This window comes from Pithys albifrons, chromosome 5 (genome assembly GCF_047495875.1).
Source record: "Pithys albifrons albifrons isolate INPA30051 chromosome 5, PitAlb_v1, whole genome shotgun sequence".
NCBI lineage: Eukaryota > Metazoa > Chordata > Aves > Passeriformes > Thamnophilidae > Pithys > Pithys albifrons.
The window spans coordinates 21,288,822-21,306,600 of NC_092462.1; the positions used below are offsets into that span (position 1 = coordinate 21,288,822).

At 37.9% G+C, this 17,779-nt stretch overlaps 1 protein-coding gene across 2 annotated transcripts in view; it reads left to right on the forward strand.

Moving 5' to 3' along the window:
• GRID2 (glutamate ionotropic receptor delta type subunit 2) overlaps positions 1–17,779 on the forward strand; it is a 712,351-nt gene that overhangs the window by 462,561 nt on the left and 232,011 nt on the right. For both annotated transcript variants that reach the window (XM_071555860.1, XM_071555861.1), the window contains exon 5: positions 13,456–13,509. In XM_071555860.1, coding sequence (XP_071411961.1) covers positions 13,456–13,509 — 54 coding nt within the window. The remainder of the gene's footprint in view (positions 1–13,455; positions 13,510–17,779) is intronic.

Genomic DNA, 17,779 nt, shown 5'->3' on the forward strand with positions numbered 1-17,779 from the left:
ACAGACTAGTGCAACCCACTTCCCCAACACCACAAGAGAAAGAAAAAAAAAACAAACAGCAACAAAACCCAGGAGGAAAATTATACTTAAGCAGTGTCAAATGTCACAGTCCGGCTGGCTGCGGAGTGAGTTCCCAGTAATTCCCAGTCCCTCTCCAGCGAGACAGACGAGTGGTTAGCTCTCAGATGAACTCTGTGTCTCTTGTCCCAGATGAAGGAAAAAGAAAGCTGAAAATGGGGAACCACCATTTGTCCTGCAAAAGCAGCTGCACACCTATCTCTCTCTCCTGGGTCACTGCCCCGGCCAGGGCGTGCAGGCGGTGGTCAGTGCAGGCAGTGGTGAGACTGCAACAGAGGCCGGGATCCCAGATGCAGGAACCAGGAGAAACAGCAGCAGCGAGGAGAAAAACCAGCGTCTCAGCCAGAAGCCCCAGCTGTAGCCAGCTGAGCGGCTTCTCTCCTCGGCCACCACCGCTCCCGCCTTCTGCCGAGCTAAGAAAAAAGAATGTCCCCAAAAAAACAAAAGAGACAAACCTGCCCCCATCCAAGTGATCAGCAGTTAACTACTTCTTTTGTTAACTGCTGGCATGGGCAGTTAGTGGCAGGGGAGAGAATTTACATAATAATCCCAAACTACAACAACTTTTTACTTTTCTTCATCATCACTTTCCAATTTACTTTTAAAAGATGATAACAAGGATCTAATTTAAGCCTCTTTGTTCAGTAAGCCAAAAGAAATGGGCAACTATTCTATAATGAAAATTTGAGAAACAATTTGTAGCAATTTAATCTCTATAAATTATTAAAGAACTGTACAGAGGGCCTCAAATTACGCTCTGTGTGCTAAATGCTGATAATTTTCTGGGGTTTTATTATTATTATTTCAACATTTGCCTCTCCTGTAATACCTCTGTATTCTGTTTGCAAAAAATTGAATCCAAATTGTTTTAAAATAGCCATACTTGAGGGCTAGAAAGCTTTATCTTTTTCTGTAAGAGAACATATGTTGGCCTGTTGTTCTGTTCTTCCATTGATGAAGTGCTTCTCTGTCTGTATGTGCCCCATATTAGAGCTGAGCTGGTGTCCCAGCTGCAGTTGTGTTTCCGGTGTGCTTGAGCCTGTAATTCTGGCATGTTTGTATCCCCAGTGTCAGGGGATAGAGGCTGCTTGGACTCTTTGGACAATTGGTGTGTGGAACCAGCTTTTGATTCAATATCAATCAAAGATGAAAAAAGTACACATTTTCTTTCTTTATATGGCTGGAATATAATTTAACTTCTATCTGTTTCTGCTGAGTTGTTGCACTTTGCTAGCTTAGCCATTAGCGAGAAAGTACTTTCTATTCACTTTGAACATTACTCTTGAAACAACCTTCAATGACATACAGGAAGAATTTCAAATGAAACGTCTGCAAGAAGATTTCTGGCCAGCAGGTTTTGGTGGAAAAGATTAATCTGAACTGTGTTGCGTGGTTGATGTTAGGACAGACATTGCTTATCAAAATTATGGTCATATTAAAATCTTTAAATTATGGCTTAGATTCATGTAGTTGACTGGCTGAACTACTTTCAAAAGTAAGAGCACAATTTTCCAGAATGTAGAGGTTCTTTGTTAGGAAAATTGAGAACTATTATGAAAAAAGACTGCTGTTTTGATCCATGCCCTCACTAAGACTCAGTGAGTCCTTATGTAGATCTTCTGGGCCTGCAATGCCTTTAGACCTTTTGTGGGTGTGATCCATTTTGTTCATCCGTTGTGAAGCACAAAAGCCCAAATGGCCGATGGGCTTCACATTTGATATTGCAAATGGTGATCAAAATGTTTTCAAAATGTTTAAATAGATTTTTTTTCTTGGTATGCATGTCTTTGGTTAGATTTTTTTTCACTGGGAACTTCAAGCCTGCAACCAGTTAGAACTCCTCTATATTCCTGAACTCATATTACCAGAAAAAATGCTTTCAGCCTGCATTCTTGGAGGAGAGCTGAATGCTAAGTTTATGTGCAAGTCAGAAATGGGGGCTATCTCGCTTGAACCTCTGCCACTGTTGTTCTCGACAGATATGTAAAATGACAGGAGAGGCACCACCATAAAGCTGAAGAGCAAAAAGAGCTGATGGCTCTATTGATATTTCGTCACTTGAGCAGTGGCCTTCATTAATAATGCCTGTGATAGGAAAATGAAATACTTTCTGTAATGTCAGTGTGATACTTGGCAACAAATGCATTTAAGGAAGACAGTGAAGAAGAAAAAAGAGCAGCACTGTTCTGTTCTGTAGTGTATGATGTTTAATATTTTTTCTTATATGCAGTCAGACTAAATCTTCAGTTTACTAACAGATGCAAAGGAGTTGAAACCACATTTCCATATCACTAATAAAATAAACAACATGCTGCCAGCATAATCAGGGCTTGATTTTCAAGGCATTCAACTTATATTTAAAAACCTGAATGGAACGGGCAAGTTTTCAGAAGTGCTCAGCATCCATCCTGCAGCTCCTGGTGATAAAAATCTCACTAACTTATGTATGCTGAGCAATTCAGTGTGCCTGGCTCTAAAATGTTACCTTCATATTCTTGGAAAAAGAGGGAAAAGGTGAACTAAGCCTTGAGTTTTCAGTTTGAAGGTAAATTCAATATATGTTTAATAGTTCTTAAAGTTCTTTCAAACCTTGAAAAACAACAGCACCCCCACCTACTATCAGGAAATAATTGACAGAAATGGGCCATATTATTTTAAATTTAATCAGTATTTTTATTTATGCTGGTACCTGGGGTGGGCATGAAGCTGTTTTATGGAAAATGTCTGCTGTTAAGAAAACTAGTGTTTTGTCTTTGGGTTTTCTGTTTGCTTTCTTTTAAGTAGTAGCAGTCTGAAAGTATTTGTTCACATTACCAAACAGCCTTCTGAATTGGTCACCCTGTTCCATTCCTGTTCTTCACTTCCTTTAAGTTTTTCCTCAAACTCCATAATTTTCATCCTCTTTCTGGCAGTGATTTCTATTCTAACCTGTTCTTCTAATTTAAGCTGCTGTAAAGAAAGAGTAACTGTACTACAATCTGTAGGATTATTAAGGTATAAAATCAAGTAAGGATGAGAAGGAAAAGGTTATTTAAACTACAACCATTTTATGATTCTTTACAAGTTTTATTTTAACCAATAGTCCTTTTGTTGAGTGCAATCAACCCTAAGTAATGCACACTGGGAAGGAATCTGTGCTTCACAAGTGTATTTTTCTTGGGTCTCAACTGTTTACTGCCTTACTAAAGTGTTACATAACTTTGATTAATCGTGATTCTCTATTAGAGATATTACATGTATGTTTCCATATTGGCCACAAGTTTAAAGAGGAAATAAATATGAATTTGCAAATTTTTATGAGCTACCAAAAAAGCATACATTGAAATTATGACAGATATCATTTTATCATCTGTATTTTTTTCCTGCAGCCTCTGATGTTTTCTTTACTGGAAGCCTAATTACCTACAGCATACATTAAGAATGAGCCATTGTCAAACTGATATTCCTTTTTGCTCTATGAATTAAAGCCCAGAGTTAATGGCTGTTTGTCTGAGCTTCTCATGTCACATTAACAGGTTGAAAACTTTCCTTGTATCAGTAAGGCTTGGAATAAACCAGCTGCTACCTGTAAAGTCTGAAACAGGTTGAAAGTAGGAAGTGAACCTTTTATTCTGCTTAGAAAAATAATTTACATGTGCAGATAGAGTAAATATAAATCTCTGAGAAAGCTTCATTAACCCCAACTTTCACTTGAATGGAGAGATTCTGGCCTTGCTGAAGTTGATTACAAAGATGATGAAATCAGCAAGGCAATTATTTTCTCTCTGTTGAAGGACTTGTCAACAGCCTTCAATCTAGAGTGAGTTCACTCAATGTGAACTCCTGAATGTGTTTGAGTGTGGGAGATGGTGAGGTGTTTAAAAGCAAACACCCCAGCTGGGAGAAATCTCTGACTCCAGCTCTTAATCTATAAAGATGAGTGAATTTTAATACTTTAACATAGATTTAGGCTTATTGTGTTTGGTTCTTCACCTCCAAAGGTGATGACAACCAGTTTGATCCAAAGCCCCTGTTCAACCCCAATACTTGAGGTTTTGCTTAGATTTCAGACTTTCATTTGGAATGCAGCTTAAAGCAAAACAAACAAAAGAAACAAAACACAAAAAAAAAAGAAAACCCAAAAGTTACAGCTAAAGAACAGGAGATCTTCAGGCACCAGTTTAGTACTATCTCTATGAACAAATCTAGTTCTTGAGAAGAAAGGCAGGTACAGGCAACCACTCAACAGTAATGAATCTGAATTTCTGCATTTACATGATGGTTTGAGTCACCTTGTTACTTTGAAATAGTTTCTAGGTGGAAGGTACACTATCGTTCCTTAAGAATGATACTATTCTGCTTTCTTGTCTTCCATTGCAGGTAGTGTAATGTATTCATGGTTCTGAGTTAAAGCCAAGTAGTTCTAGAACAAACCTGTGGTGGTTTGGTGTGGTTTGTTTCCCCCCACCCCCAGAATGAATATTACAAACACTTTTCACAAGTATAATCAGAATATAATTCACAACATATATTTGGAAATAGAAAAACTGTCTGTAAGAATAAAATAATCCTTAATAGCAGGCATTTAAATTACTTATTGTTTTAAAGATACGGGCTGAGCTCCTCAGAGGAGGATGCATGGGTTTGGATTCCTGTAAAATAAACACATTATTAACCTTTCTCACTGATTACGGAAATTAATAATTTAAAATGGCTATTTCTACCAGACAGAATATGTTTTCATTACGAGCCTATGGTCAAACTTGCTAAAGTGTTAATGCTGTGTTTATTTACTTTTATTGAACATTGAACTGTTGACTTCTTTTCTGTAGCATGAGGTGATTTTTTGATTTGAACTGCCTCCATCTCAAAATCTTTGGAAAAGAGAGATAATGTCATCCCTGAAGCTTGACTTGTTTCAAATGCAGTTAGGATGGCAAGCCAAGTCAATATAAAACTAATTAATTAGTTAATTAAAAAGTGTAATCTTTTGAAGTAAATCTGAAAAAGTGGAAAATTGATCAAGTGCTTCTTTTTAAAGAAATGCATTTTCATGAGACAAGCAAATGAAGCCATGTCAGCTGTATCACCCATTCTTAGGAGGAGACTAGAAGACAATTTTCCCCCCCAAAATGCAGTTGAACCTTGCTTCCTAATCCTTGGTAAATAAATGACTGGTGACCCAGAGATTTCTCCATGAGGATTCACCCAGTGTTTTTGGTTTTTTGTTGTTTTTTTTTTTGGTTTGGTTTAGTTTTGGGGGTTTTTGTTTTTGTTTAGGAAGAACACCAGGGATAGGAATCCTAGAAAGAGATGATTCTCCCAAAGAATAAAAATAAGTATTGCCATGTGTGTTTGGGGGATTTTTGTCTCTCAAGAGTGGAAATGGGTAGAGATTAAAATTAGATTCCAAAAATACTGCCTTCGGTGATGAGAGATTTTTATGAGCTTTAGTTTCTGGTGTGCAAGAATGAGCTTTATAAATCAGCAACTGATTTCCCTACTGAGAAGCTCAAAGGCTAAGAGTAGAGACTCAGAAGGATCTTGCTGTGGGATCAGCAGGAAGAAATGGTACAGATAGACTGATAAAATGGTGGTGGGTTAATGAACTAGCAGCTTGAAATAAAAAAGAAAACTAAAAACAAGAAAACTTGGAGGATTTTCATGAACAAGTCCTCTAGTGTTTAACATAGTACAAAACAGGAAATAGTACAACTCCATGATGTTACCTTCCTAAACCTCAGGTGAGTTAAAATAATCTTTAGTTCATCACTTAACTTTCTTGGTACTACCAGTACATTAACTATTTAATGATATTTAACATTCATATTTTGCTTTGCATACCAGTGCTTGAAGGGTCATCTGTACTATGGGAGATTGCTCCAGGTGCTCAAATTAGTCAAATCATATCTCTTTAGTTAAAGGAAATATGAAGAAATATCCTCTGACTTTTTTATTTGATTGGCTGTTGAGTTTTGGGTCAGGTTGTCTTTTTGGGGAGGAACAGTGGCTTCCTGTCTTTTATATGTTTACTGGGAGATTGATATCTTAGTGACCAGCAAATTGCTGTGTCCTTAGGAGAGAAAAAAAGGTTAAGGCATGTGTTCACCTATAAAACAGCAGTGGGGACTCCAAGAGGCTGATCTATGAAAAGACATGGGCAATACATCTAGAGGTATTGGATGAAAACATTTTATCAGTCTTCTAGCTGGAAGAGTGCAGTTCAGATTCCAAGACCACATAAATGAGACATTGTAGACAAATGATGTTTGGAAAATGTTATCAGGGAGATGATGTCCTAGCCCAACTCTCAGGAAAATGAAATTTCTAAATCTCTTTCTAAATTATTTCAGTATTAGCCATTTCCAGAAACATGGATTATGCAGTGCCATCTGTTGGCTTTTGTGAAAAATCAAATGGAAAATATGGTTTTCTCTGTGGTGGCCCAGCAGAAAGAGATTCATAGTCAATACTGCAGCTCCTGGTGGAGCAGAAAATGAACAGCAAGACTAGCTCTAGTTGGAGACACTTTTCTTCAACATTTTGAGAAATGAGTCATGGCATCTGGGTGGCTTGTTGAAGAACAGCCCCAGCTGTAACAAAGGTAAAACTGGAGCCCAGGAGCTCTCTCCTGTGTTTCCAACAGAAGATACTTGAGGTGGCCTTACCCTGTAAGGATCTTTTCATATAGGCAACATTATTGCTCATTAGGTGACTGCAAAGCTTGTCTGACTAGTTTCAGGTGTGTGGCAGTGAATTTTGAAAATGCAGAACAGTTTTCCTGTGTTTCCTTTGTAGGGTTATGATCTGTATCTTGCAGTTTTGGCCCCCACCTGTGAGCCCCTGTCTATAAAGAAGTGATATAAAGAACTTTTGATGTCATTTTCCATTAAATTACATGTTCTTTGTGTTGAGAAACTTTTACTTTCTTGCTTCCTATTGCACATGGGAAAAGCTTGCAAGCTCCCACTACTACTGCTCTATTTGCTTTAGATTGTCTTGCATTTAGGCCATTTGAAGGTTTGAGTGTGAACAATAGAAATAGCTGTGATAAATTGTCAGGGTCTTTCAAAGATTCAGAAGTTCTGCAGTTACTGCCAATGACAGATGATTTGTCCTTGCTCATCACTTGTCATCTTGACAGTGTTTTTCTGCTCTCTGCAAAATCTCCCTCAGTGTGTAGTTGAATTCTTTAGAAAAAGAAAATTAGTTTCTGCTTCATCCATGTTCTTGTGCTCATCAGTTCAATAGCATCTGTGTTTGACTAAGTGAAACACCTTCCTTGTGAAGCATAAGTTTGATTTATTTTAATAGGGTGTTAGGAGAACTGCTGGAGTTTGACATGAACACATTTCTAAAGTTACAAAGATGTTAAGAATGTTCTTTTATATCTATTGCTATGGATTTCTATGTCTGTGTATGAATGGCACTGCGTACTTGACAGGCTGTAGCCTTTGCTGCAGGATTTAGGCAACTAATGACACAATGTTTTCAAATACTTCAGTGTGAACTCTAAGTCTGAGCAGTGGCTGAGTGAGTAGATAGTGATTTTCAGCTTTTCCACAATTTCATTAACTCTGTTTCAGAACTGGCCTGCTAACTTGCTGCTTTGATAGTAGTAGAGAATTATGTAATGTAGCATTATAAATAATCACATACTAATATTCTATAGATTAAAGTATGCTGCATTCAGAAAAAAATGTTGTCTGAAGGTGCTTGTTAATAGGCTGTCCTTTGCTTGCTCTCTGACACTGATTTTGTTGTCTGAGACAGGCATGTGTCAGTTGCTATGGGCATTAGATAGAAATGCAGCTCCCCAGTTCATCTTGGAGTTCTGCTTAAGTGTGTTCCTGCACAGTGGAGGTACTCAGTGTCACAGAAGAAATGGCATCTCAAAAGCACAAAATGCTTTTTTGGGGATTGTTTCAAATATTTCCCCTTTCAGTAAATAAAACCAGCCAGAAATGCACAAAAGTTGGTACAGAATTAATAAATTTCTGCTTCCTTTAGCTATTGGCAATCTGATTCATCACAACTGAGAAAGTAATGAATATTTAGAAGCACAAAAGCAGCTATCTTGGGTTGGACCAAAGACTATTTCAGTGTCTTACCCCCAAAAGTGGCTCAGGTGCCTAAGGGAGCAGTGAGAGCAGGGTAGGTGCAAATGATGCTGTCTCCTAATGCTCTCCCAGCTAGTGGCTATGCTTAGCTTTAGAGGGATTTCTACCTTGACCCATCATTTGTGGGTTTACTAACCCACAACTGAATTCTTGTATGATTTCCCCTAAGGAAGTGTAAAATGAATTTGCTAAATATATAGAATCATAGAATCAATTGGATTGGAAAAGACCTCCAAGATCATTGAGTCCAACCCTTGGTCCAACTCTAGTCCATTTACTAGATCATGGCACTCAGCGCCACGTCTAATCTGCCTTTAAAAATCTCCAGGGATGGTGAATCCACCACCTCTCTGGGCAGCCTATTGCAGTGCCTGATTACTCTCTCTGGAAAGAATTTTTTTCTGATATCCAACTTAAATTTCCCCTGGCAGAGCTTAAGCCCGTGCCCCCTTGTCCTATTGCTGAGTGCCTGGGAGAAGAGACCAGCCCCCACCTGGCTAGAACTTCCCTTCAGGTAGTTACAGACAGTGATGAGGTCACCTCTGAGCCTCCTCTTCTCCAGGCTAAACAACCCCAGCTCCCTCAGCTTCTCCCCATAGGACTTGTGCTCCAGTCCCTTCACCAGCCTTGTTGCTCTTCTCTGGACTCGCTCCAGCACCTCAATATCCTTTCTGAACTGAGGGGCCCAGAACTGAACACAGTACTCAAGGTGTGGCCTCACCAACGCAGAGTACAGGGGAAGGATCACTTCCCTGGTCCTGCTGGCCACGCTATTTTTGATACAGGCCAGGATCCCATTGGCCTTCTTGGCCATCTGGGCACACTGTTGACTCATATTGAGCTTCCTGTCAATTAGTACCCCAAGGTCCCTTTCATGTTGTGGTTTGGTTTTTTGGTTTTGGTGTTTTGGGGTTTTTTATTGTGTTTTGTTTTTTTATTTGGAAAGTTTCAGCTCTCCTCTATTTAGTATCTGTGGAGAATTTTGAGGTCCAGCCCTCATTATGAATGTGCACTCTAGTTTTTCTCTGTTTTAGCTTGAGGAGATTTGCATAAACAATAGGTTCACCTGCCTTCTGTCTTGTATGGAAATTTCCAATCTGTCCCTAACTTTCAATAGGGAACCATGCTGCTTCCTGCCACAGATCCAGCAGAAGCAGCAGATAAATCTGGAACTTGCAATGTACTCAAATGCTTGGGGTCTTGCAGCCCCTGCCCCCTACATGTCCCTATCAAATTGTTTTATTTCTTCTAATATGCAGGATTTCAGATTTCTTTTTCATTACTGCCCTAATGCCTTTGCAAGCATTATTCTGTACATACATTTTTCCCTGGCACAGAACACAAATTCATGCTGGCTCAGTTGATATGCATGCAGATGTGAATTTCAACCAGAAAAAGATCATCACTCAGATAACAAATATGGGTTTTATCATTCTGAACATATTAGTCATAGAAACATTCTACCCAACTGCATTATATACTTCTGTTGCAGCTGTGCTATATGTGCAGTTTTATGCAGACTCAGCTCTGCTCTTTTTGTTTTGTTTTTTTATCCTTTAATCTTATTTGTTATCATCCTTTCCAAGTGAAAATGTAGTGGCTTTTTAAAGTAAACAGAATGGCAGACAGTAGATAGACAAGGTCATTCTGGAACATTGTGTCATGACTGTAAAGACCTGCTGTGTGCAAGGAATGACTTGCTTTACTGAGAACTGCATCTAACTTGTGTTGCTGGTGGCTTTAGATAGTTCTGGGAGGTTTTTATCTTATTTAATACAGTCTTAATAGCTGCTGACTGAGATAATCTTCTGACTGTGAGATTATGCATATGATTACTCTCTTAGTGTTTGAAGGAATCTTTGGGATAAAGTGACTTTTTCCTTCAAGCATCAAAACTGAAGGTTTACATAATATTTATCTATTTCTTATAAAACAGTGGATGTGCAAGTGCATTCTACTGCACTGAAAAACATAAGACAATAATTGGAAACTGTTGGAAGGCTGTTAATGATGATGATAACATTATAGTGCCCTGCAATTCTTACAGACGTAGAATGTGCATTGCCAACCTTAAAGTCAACTAAATGTACAATAAAGGCCATACTGTCAGAGGAGATGCTAAGAGGGAAGGGACTAAGATGCAGCACCTTGATGCTGCTGAAATGAACAGTGCTTTTGTGAATGACGTCACTGTGACGAAGACTGGATTACCCAAGCATGAAAAGATGGCCTTGAAATCCCAGTCAAACGTTGAGTCCTAGTTCAGATGGAAATCTATAATTCACCAAATAAAATGTAAAAAGCCAACCAAACAAAACCTAGCAACTTTATCAGGGCATGATCAGTCATCTCTGTGGGCAACAAGCTTTGCATGGATGGGCTAAGGTAAATGCCAAAAAGCAGCTTCTGGCAGACGAAGGAGAAGTCAATTTATAAATCAGGGGCTATTTGTAGCCCATCTAAACTTAGAATATATTAGTTTGAGTGTCTCTGAATGCACTACAAGTTCATCTCAATTTGACATAAGCTTTTTGAAAATGTTTTTCATATTAAGTAGATTCATGAATGCAGAAACTTTAATGGATAAAACATGATCTTTCTGCTGAGGAGTTTCAACTGTAACTAAAAAAGGGCACATTTCGTCTTGTTTTTGGCAAATTGTGAATAAATCTGTCTCAGGTAGCCTGAGCTGTTTGAAATAATGACAGTGACTTGTGAGACTAGTCAGCCTCTTTCAGAGACTGACTGCGAGCTGTATATAATAAAACCTGTGACACTTAGAATCGTATTCTGTTGAAAATGTCTAATTGAAATCTGACAGCATGGGCAAGGTAGATACTTGAAACCAAATATTTATAGGGAAACTAAATGAACTGAAACCAAAGTTTTAATGAAAGATAAAATGCATTAAAGTCTGATCAGCTGAAGCTCCCAGCACAAAGAAGTGATTTAGCCCACCTTTAACACTTTACTAAAAATTGAACAGAAAATGTGAATTTTCATTTTGTGGATTTCTTCCTTCTGAATTTTCAGTTGAGTGCCATTTTGAAGCAGGGAAAGAGCTTAGGAGCCCTTTCTGGAACATAATTATCTTTGTAATTTCTCTAATACCGCTGGGAGACTTGACTCAAGGGTGTCACTCTGGCAGGCTGCCTCGGAGCCAGAGAAAACTTGTGAGACCTCATCTTGAGCAGAGTAGTTACAGCAGGGCAGACATTCCCAGCAGGACATCTTGGAGCCAAAAGTTAGGAGGGACAAAGTTGCTAGGAACCTGACAAGCAACCAGGAAATATGTCAACTGTACTGCCTTTTTTTTCTTTTTATGTTTTTTTGTTATTCTGTTTGCTTTCAGCAGAACTGTATGTAGATTGACTAGCAGAATTGGTTCTGCTTCAGTAAGGCTTTGATTTGTTCTGTTTTATGGAAAATTGAAATGGCATAGCTTATTTTGTAAATGGGATAAACTTTCTATGCTTTGGAACTTTATATAAGGAGCAAATGCTCCCTTCAGAACTCTGTTACTATTCTGTCCACTTTTAACCTTTCAGTTTTGGTTCCTGAGTGCATTTGTCTTCCAACTGGTTTGATATGAGAGATCTGACAAGAACAGCCATGCTCAAGTTCAAGCATACTGTCTGTTGTGGTGCCTCCCATCACAGTTACTCAGTTTCTATCCTGTTCTTTAGTATGTGCTGTGTGAACACCTACAGTGGAGAATGAGAGAAAATGGCAAAACAACACAAGAAAATATAATGCTGTTGTTGAACAGTGAGTCTCAATTCCTCATAAAGTGAGGACCCTGATTCCTACTGCTAATAATATTGAAATTTTCCAGAAGCAGATTAGCAGCTATGGCTTTCATTCCCCATCATTTCTTATCGGTGCTGTGAGAGTTTCAAATGTGAAGTCAGTTCATATACTGCCATTCTTCCTTCCCCCCCACCCCCCAGTCTGTCCAGGTCGGAATTTCCAGTCTTGCCTATCATTCTGCTAAACAAGCAGAGACCCCAGTTCTAACAGCTTTTGAATTAATAATGAAGGTTGTCAGTATGGAGTCTTTTTCTGCTCTTAAGATTTGTGGCCAGTTAAATTGTTCTCCTTTGGACATCACACAGTATAAATCGCCATCATCCTTGACAAATGCTATTTGTGCTGGTCATCATTAAAAGACAAACGTGACTGCTGTGCAATGGTTCAAATAGTAACAGCCCAGCACTAGTCATTAAACATTTTAAGTTCCAAACCCTGTTTCTGTTTTTATATTTTTTTTTCTTCCCAGGGATTCAATACAGTTTTAAGTATCCAGTAGTTTTCAATTGTGAATCAAGATAAGCATAGTTACTATATAATAAAATGGGATTAATTTGGTTATAAAAGTTTCCATGTTAATGCTAATTTAATTTCTTTAAGAAAAAAAAAAAGAAGAAAAGAAATTAGAGCTGTCCAGCCTTTTCTATAGTTTATTTCTCATCTCCCTTCTGTCAATGATTTCTTTCCTAACTAATAAAGCAGAAGAAATGTATTTTTACCCTCTTTGTTTCCACTGCAAAGTTGATTCAGATATGACTTGCCACAGAATTGTAGTGGATTCAAGAAGGAAACAGACTGAGTGAAAGATGAGTTAGGAAGCACAAGTTCAGTCTAGCATAAGGACAGATCCTGGAATAATTTTCAGCAAAGGAAAGAAGATGCATGAGAGGAGGGTGAGACACCTTCTGTGCATGGAACCTGGGACAGGGTATCAAACATCATCCCTGTGATAACCCTCTTTCTCAGGAGAAGACTTTCAATCCTGCTATTTGCACTGACATGACCTCTAGAATTTGTGGTGTGGATTTTTTTTTGTTTGGGTTTGTTTTGTTGGGTTTTTTTTCAATTCATAGGCTTCCAGGGTGGGTATACACTGGAAAGGCCTTAGATGCAGAAAATACAGAAATCTGACAAGAGTTACTTGATATTTGTTTTCTTCCTTCCTCTCTGTTGCTTCCTCTCAACACACAATACTAAGGCAAAAATGTTTTCATTTGCTTTTCAGTCAGCTGAAACATCTTTTCTGTGATTCCAGCAATGAAATGTGTTTTCTAAGTTTAATTGGCAAGTCAAACAATAACACAAATGCTTCTGCAGAATCGTGCTAAAGGTTCTCTGTCCTCAATTCAATAGGAAAAGTCCTAGAGAGCATGTGCTTTGGTTTTTGTCATTTGCAGAGGGCATCCTTTTATTTTTATTCTGGCTTTCACAATAAGCTGACTGATAGCTGGTTTGTTCTCTATTTCAGGTCGTGGAGACTAATTTGGTTGCTTTTGACTGTCACTGGATCATTATAAATGAGGTAACTGTCAAGTGAACATTGTTGTGAACCATGAATCCTGTTTTCAGGCTTGCTGACAATATTCATGCTGATTCTCACTTTGCCAACAGGAAGCAGTAGCTATGACAAAGTTCAAGCCCACTGAGGGAAGTAGTTGTTGCTTATTAAAAGTAGAATGACAAGTTCTTGGACTTTGCTTTTTTGTCTTGCCTGTTCTAAACGGAAGTCCCTGAATGAATAAATGGAAAAGAAAATGAAAAAAACCCTTTGCTTCTGAATATCTGGAGATTTCACATTTCAGCTGACTGTTTTTACAGGATCTTTTTAAGGTCTTTTTCTTTTTTGTGTGTAATCTTTTAAGTGGCCTTCTTGAATTTTATTTATATTTTAATGATTTATTTCTCAATAATCAAAATAATACTAATAAAATCCCATATTTCCCTTTCCTTTTTGAATTCCCTAAGAATTCCTTAATGGTTGATATCCAAACCAGTTGATATTACTGGAAGGCTTTTTGGTAGTCTTCTGGGTCAGGTCATATGTGAATGTTCATAAAGGGAAAAAAGAAATTTAAACTGAGATCCTGTTTTTAAGCTGTGAAATAAGTTCTTCCGTGAAAGTTTGCTAGCTAAAATATGACAAGTCAATATGTGAAGTAGTTTTTCATATAAAACCTTGAACAAGAGAGTTCTTAGAGTTGACAGTATTCAGGGGGAGGGAGGGCTGCCTTTTGAAAAACAATTTAGGTCCAGAATAGCTGGATTCTCTGAGTAAGTAACTCTCCTCTACCATGTGGATCATGCCAACTCCTGAATATTCTCAGGAAAGAATCAAAGAATCAGCTGGATTGGAAGAGACCTCCGAGATCATCAAGTCCAACCCCACTTTGATTACTAGATCATGGCACTAAGTGCCACATCCAGTCTGAATATAAGATGGGTTTGAGAAACTGTGTATAAATTCCGGGTCTACTATCTGGATTTACTGTATACACTTCTATTTTCATACTTACTTACTAGATTTTCATTAGTATACTGTGCAAAACTAGTAGATTTTTAGCCAGTTTTCCCTGGAAAAAAAAAAGGTCCCAAAAATACTGTGACAGCAAACCAAGTCCAGCATAAATTTTTAGTTTGGACCCTGCATTGCTCCTGACCAGTATTGTGTGTGTTTTTCAGCACTGAATGGAGCCTTGCTGGCTGAGAATCCAGCTTTAATCTACAGGCAGTCATGTGAACAACATATATGGTTTTTTTTTCCACATCAGATTAAATTAGAATTCACTTGGAATCTTGAACTACAATGTTTTTCTCTACTCTTTAGTTAAAATGTAGGATTTGAAAGACACCATTAGCTGAATATAAAGCTGTTCTCTGTATCAGTAAGACTGGACACCGGAGAAACATACATGATCCCTTTTTCTTTTTATAGTCTTGTGTGTGAAATAGGTGAAAGCCATGATTAAGTAATTCTGGAATACTGTGCTTTAAATTATAGTCAATAAAATATCTATATCTCACTCAGTTTTGGAGAAAATGAATATGTTTAGTGCTATCTCAGATTAATCTGCTTCTGGACCTAAATCCATATTCTCACTTAAATACTTTCAAACTTTGTTTAAAAATACTAATAATCTCAATATTTTGCACACACAGAAATAGGATTAGCAATAAATAAGATTGGTAGATAATAGTATGGAAAGAATTCTGTTTTGCCTAATTTTTGCTTATAATTATGTTCAAATTACAACAGAAATTTACATATTTCTTGAATGATAAATGTATGTAAGATCACTTGCTTTTTGCAACATTTTGCCAGTTCAAAAACAAGGCTTAAATGGCTCCATTTGGCAGTGCAAGATTTGGAATGCAGTGATGAGCAGGCCCCTTACTCTGTGGTATGTAAAACAGCCATCTTATATCCTAGTCTGTTGGGGATGGCTGTGCATTGCCTGTTCATGACCACAGTATTTCCATATGACTGTGAAATGATCTCAGAGCTCTGCTTGTTGCTTGTATGAATCTTCTGTGACAATTTAGACATGTGTTTGAGTGCCTATATTGGCCAAGTCAGACTGTGAACTAACTGTAGCACTGCATCTCTAGCCTCCTAATTTCAAATTCTAAGATGATGCATTACATTGAAAATGCATTGTTTTGCAAATTCTACATATGAATCAAATAATTCCTTGCATTGAGATACCAAAATAAGCTGGAATTGTCTTTCCTTTTTCCATCACTGTGCCAAGGGAATATAACATACTTACCGACTATAGTAATACAAGAGAAAATACCACCTTCAGTTTTGTGATCAGGAATCTGCTTAGGCTCTGTGAGGGAACATCTGTTAACTTAATTGCTTACTCTTAATGCTATAATGCCTGCAAAGAGTTCCTAAATTTTTATTGCCCCATTACTTGCTACTTTATGTCATACAGCAAATTTTCTTGAAGACTTTGTATCAGAAAGGAAATGTATGTGTGGGAGAAGGGGGTTTTTTCCCATAAAATGACTTCATAATTTACTAAAACATAATGCATCATATTAGTCCTTAGCAAATAATGCAAATCTCTCCTGATCATTATAGTCAGCTGAGTCTCCAAATAAGTGTTGCTATTTCTTCAGGGCCTTAAAGCAGATGTTGCAGTTCTTTATTTAAAATTTGCAGGAATCATAGATTTGAATGTAGTCATGATCACTAGTCTGTCTTAACAGAATGTGAAAATGGATTTCTCACACTCCCTCCCTCTGTCTGTCTGCCTTGCTTGCTTCATTTCCTCTGCATAATAGTAAATATAGTTTCAAAAATCCCAGGGTAGAAAAATTATATTTCTTCTATGACTCTTAAATCACAAGTGTCATTTTATTTAGAGGGACTGAAGGAGGGGCATTTGTATGATTTTCATTGCTTTCCTTTCCTTTTTTAAAATGAAATAAATGTCCTTTTTCATTTTATGTCATGTCTATCTTGAGCATTTTCCTTTGCTAAAACTTTCAGTGTTATCTTGCTATTGTCTTACCACACTCAAGGCTGCCACCACTTGTGTTATTACTATTGTTTACTCAAGGACAGCCCCAAACCCTTTCTATTGCCTACAGTTACCATAAAGGAGGTGAAACTATTAATGCTACTTTACAAAGGATTGGTTGGATTTCATATGCAATAATGTGCAGAATTATGACCAGCTCTGTTAGAATTAGAATAGAATGAGTGCACAGAAAAGCTGATTTGTGTGAGAAGCGACTGGAAAGGTTGCCTTGATTAGCCTATGAAAATAAAGACTGGAAGAGGATGTACTCTCTGTTTATAAACACATACAGAGTGTGAATAAATGCATCATTGTCAAGGGCTAGAGGACAAGGTTGACACAAGAACAAATGGCTTCAATTTGTCCATGAGTAAACTGAGGTCAAAAGTTGGTAAAAGGTTTCTAATTATCAGGCATCAGAGTCTGAAAATTCTCCTTTGAGGAAAGAAAGAAAAAACAACCTCCAAACTCTTTTAAAGACCAGCTTATGGAAAAAGATCCAACAAGTTTGCTCATCACAGCACATGAGAGGACTGGGGAACCTGTAAGGCTGTAATGAAGGACTATTTTTTGATGGAATATGATTTTTCTTGGAGAGGGTTGATCTTTGGCCTATGTATTCAACTTTTTCCACTGTGTTTCAGCCCAATGCACTCCACCATAAAGAAGACCATAGAGCATAATTGTGTTTTAAACTTGAGCGGTTAGATCAGGTCCTAAAATCACAGCTCAGTACCAGGACAACACATAATTCTATATTTTCATATGGATAATGATTTAATAGTAGCATTAGAGCTTCATCTGAACCCTTACATTTTCCAGTGGGTTGGTGGGCCCAGTGACACTCTCATTGGAACAGGTGGGCAACAAAGCTGCCAGCTCTTGGCTTTAGTGAGAGCTAATGGACTGACAGACTGAACCCTGCTTTCTCCAACCTCTTTCATTGTTTTCTCTATGAAAGCTAAAATTTGATTTCTCCTTGTCAAATCAGGTTTTATTGATCCTCATCTTCAGAGTCTAAGAAACTTAAGGGAGATATAATGAAGCAAGTGATCATGCAGTTCAAGATCTCCCTTTACTTGTTTAGGAGCTTCATCTAGTCATGCCTTTCCTGCAACTCTTTGGAAAGTACTGAGAAATTCAGGAAGGACACAGCACAAATATGCTGTGGCATGGCAGTGGCAGCCCAGAGGCCTCAAGAGGGTGTGCAGTTGCTACCCTTTCCTACTCTGCCCTGTGCTCACTGGTGCTGGCTTTTGGAAA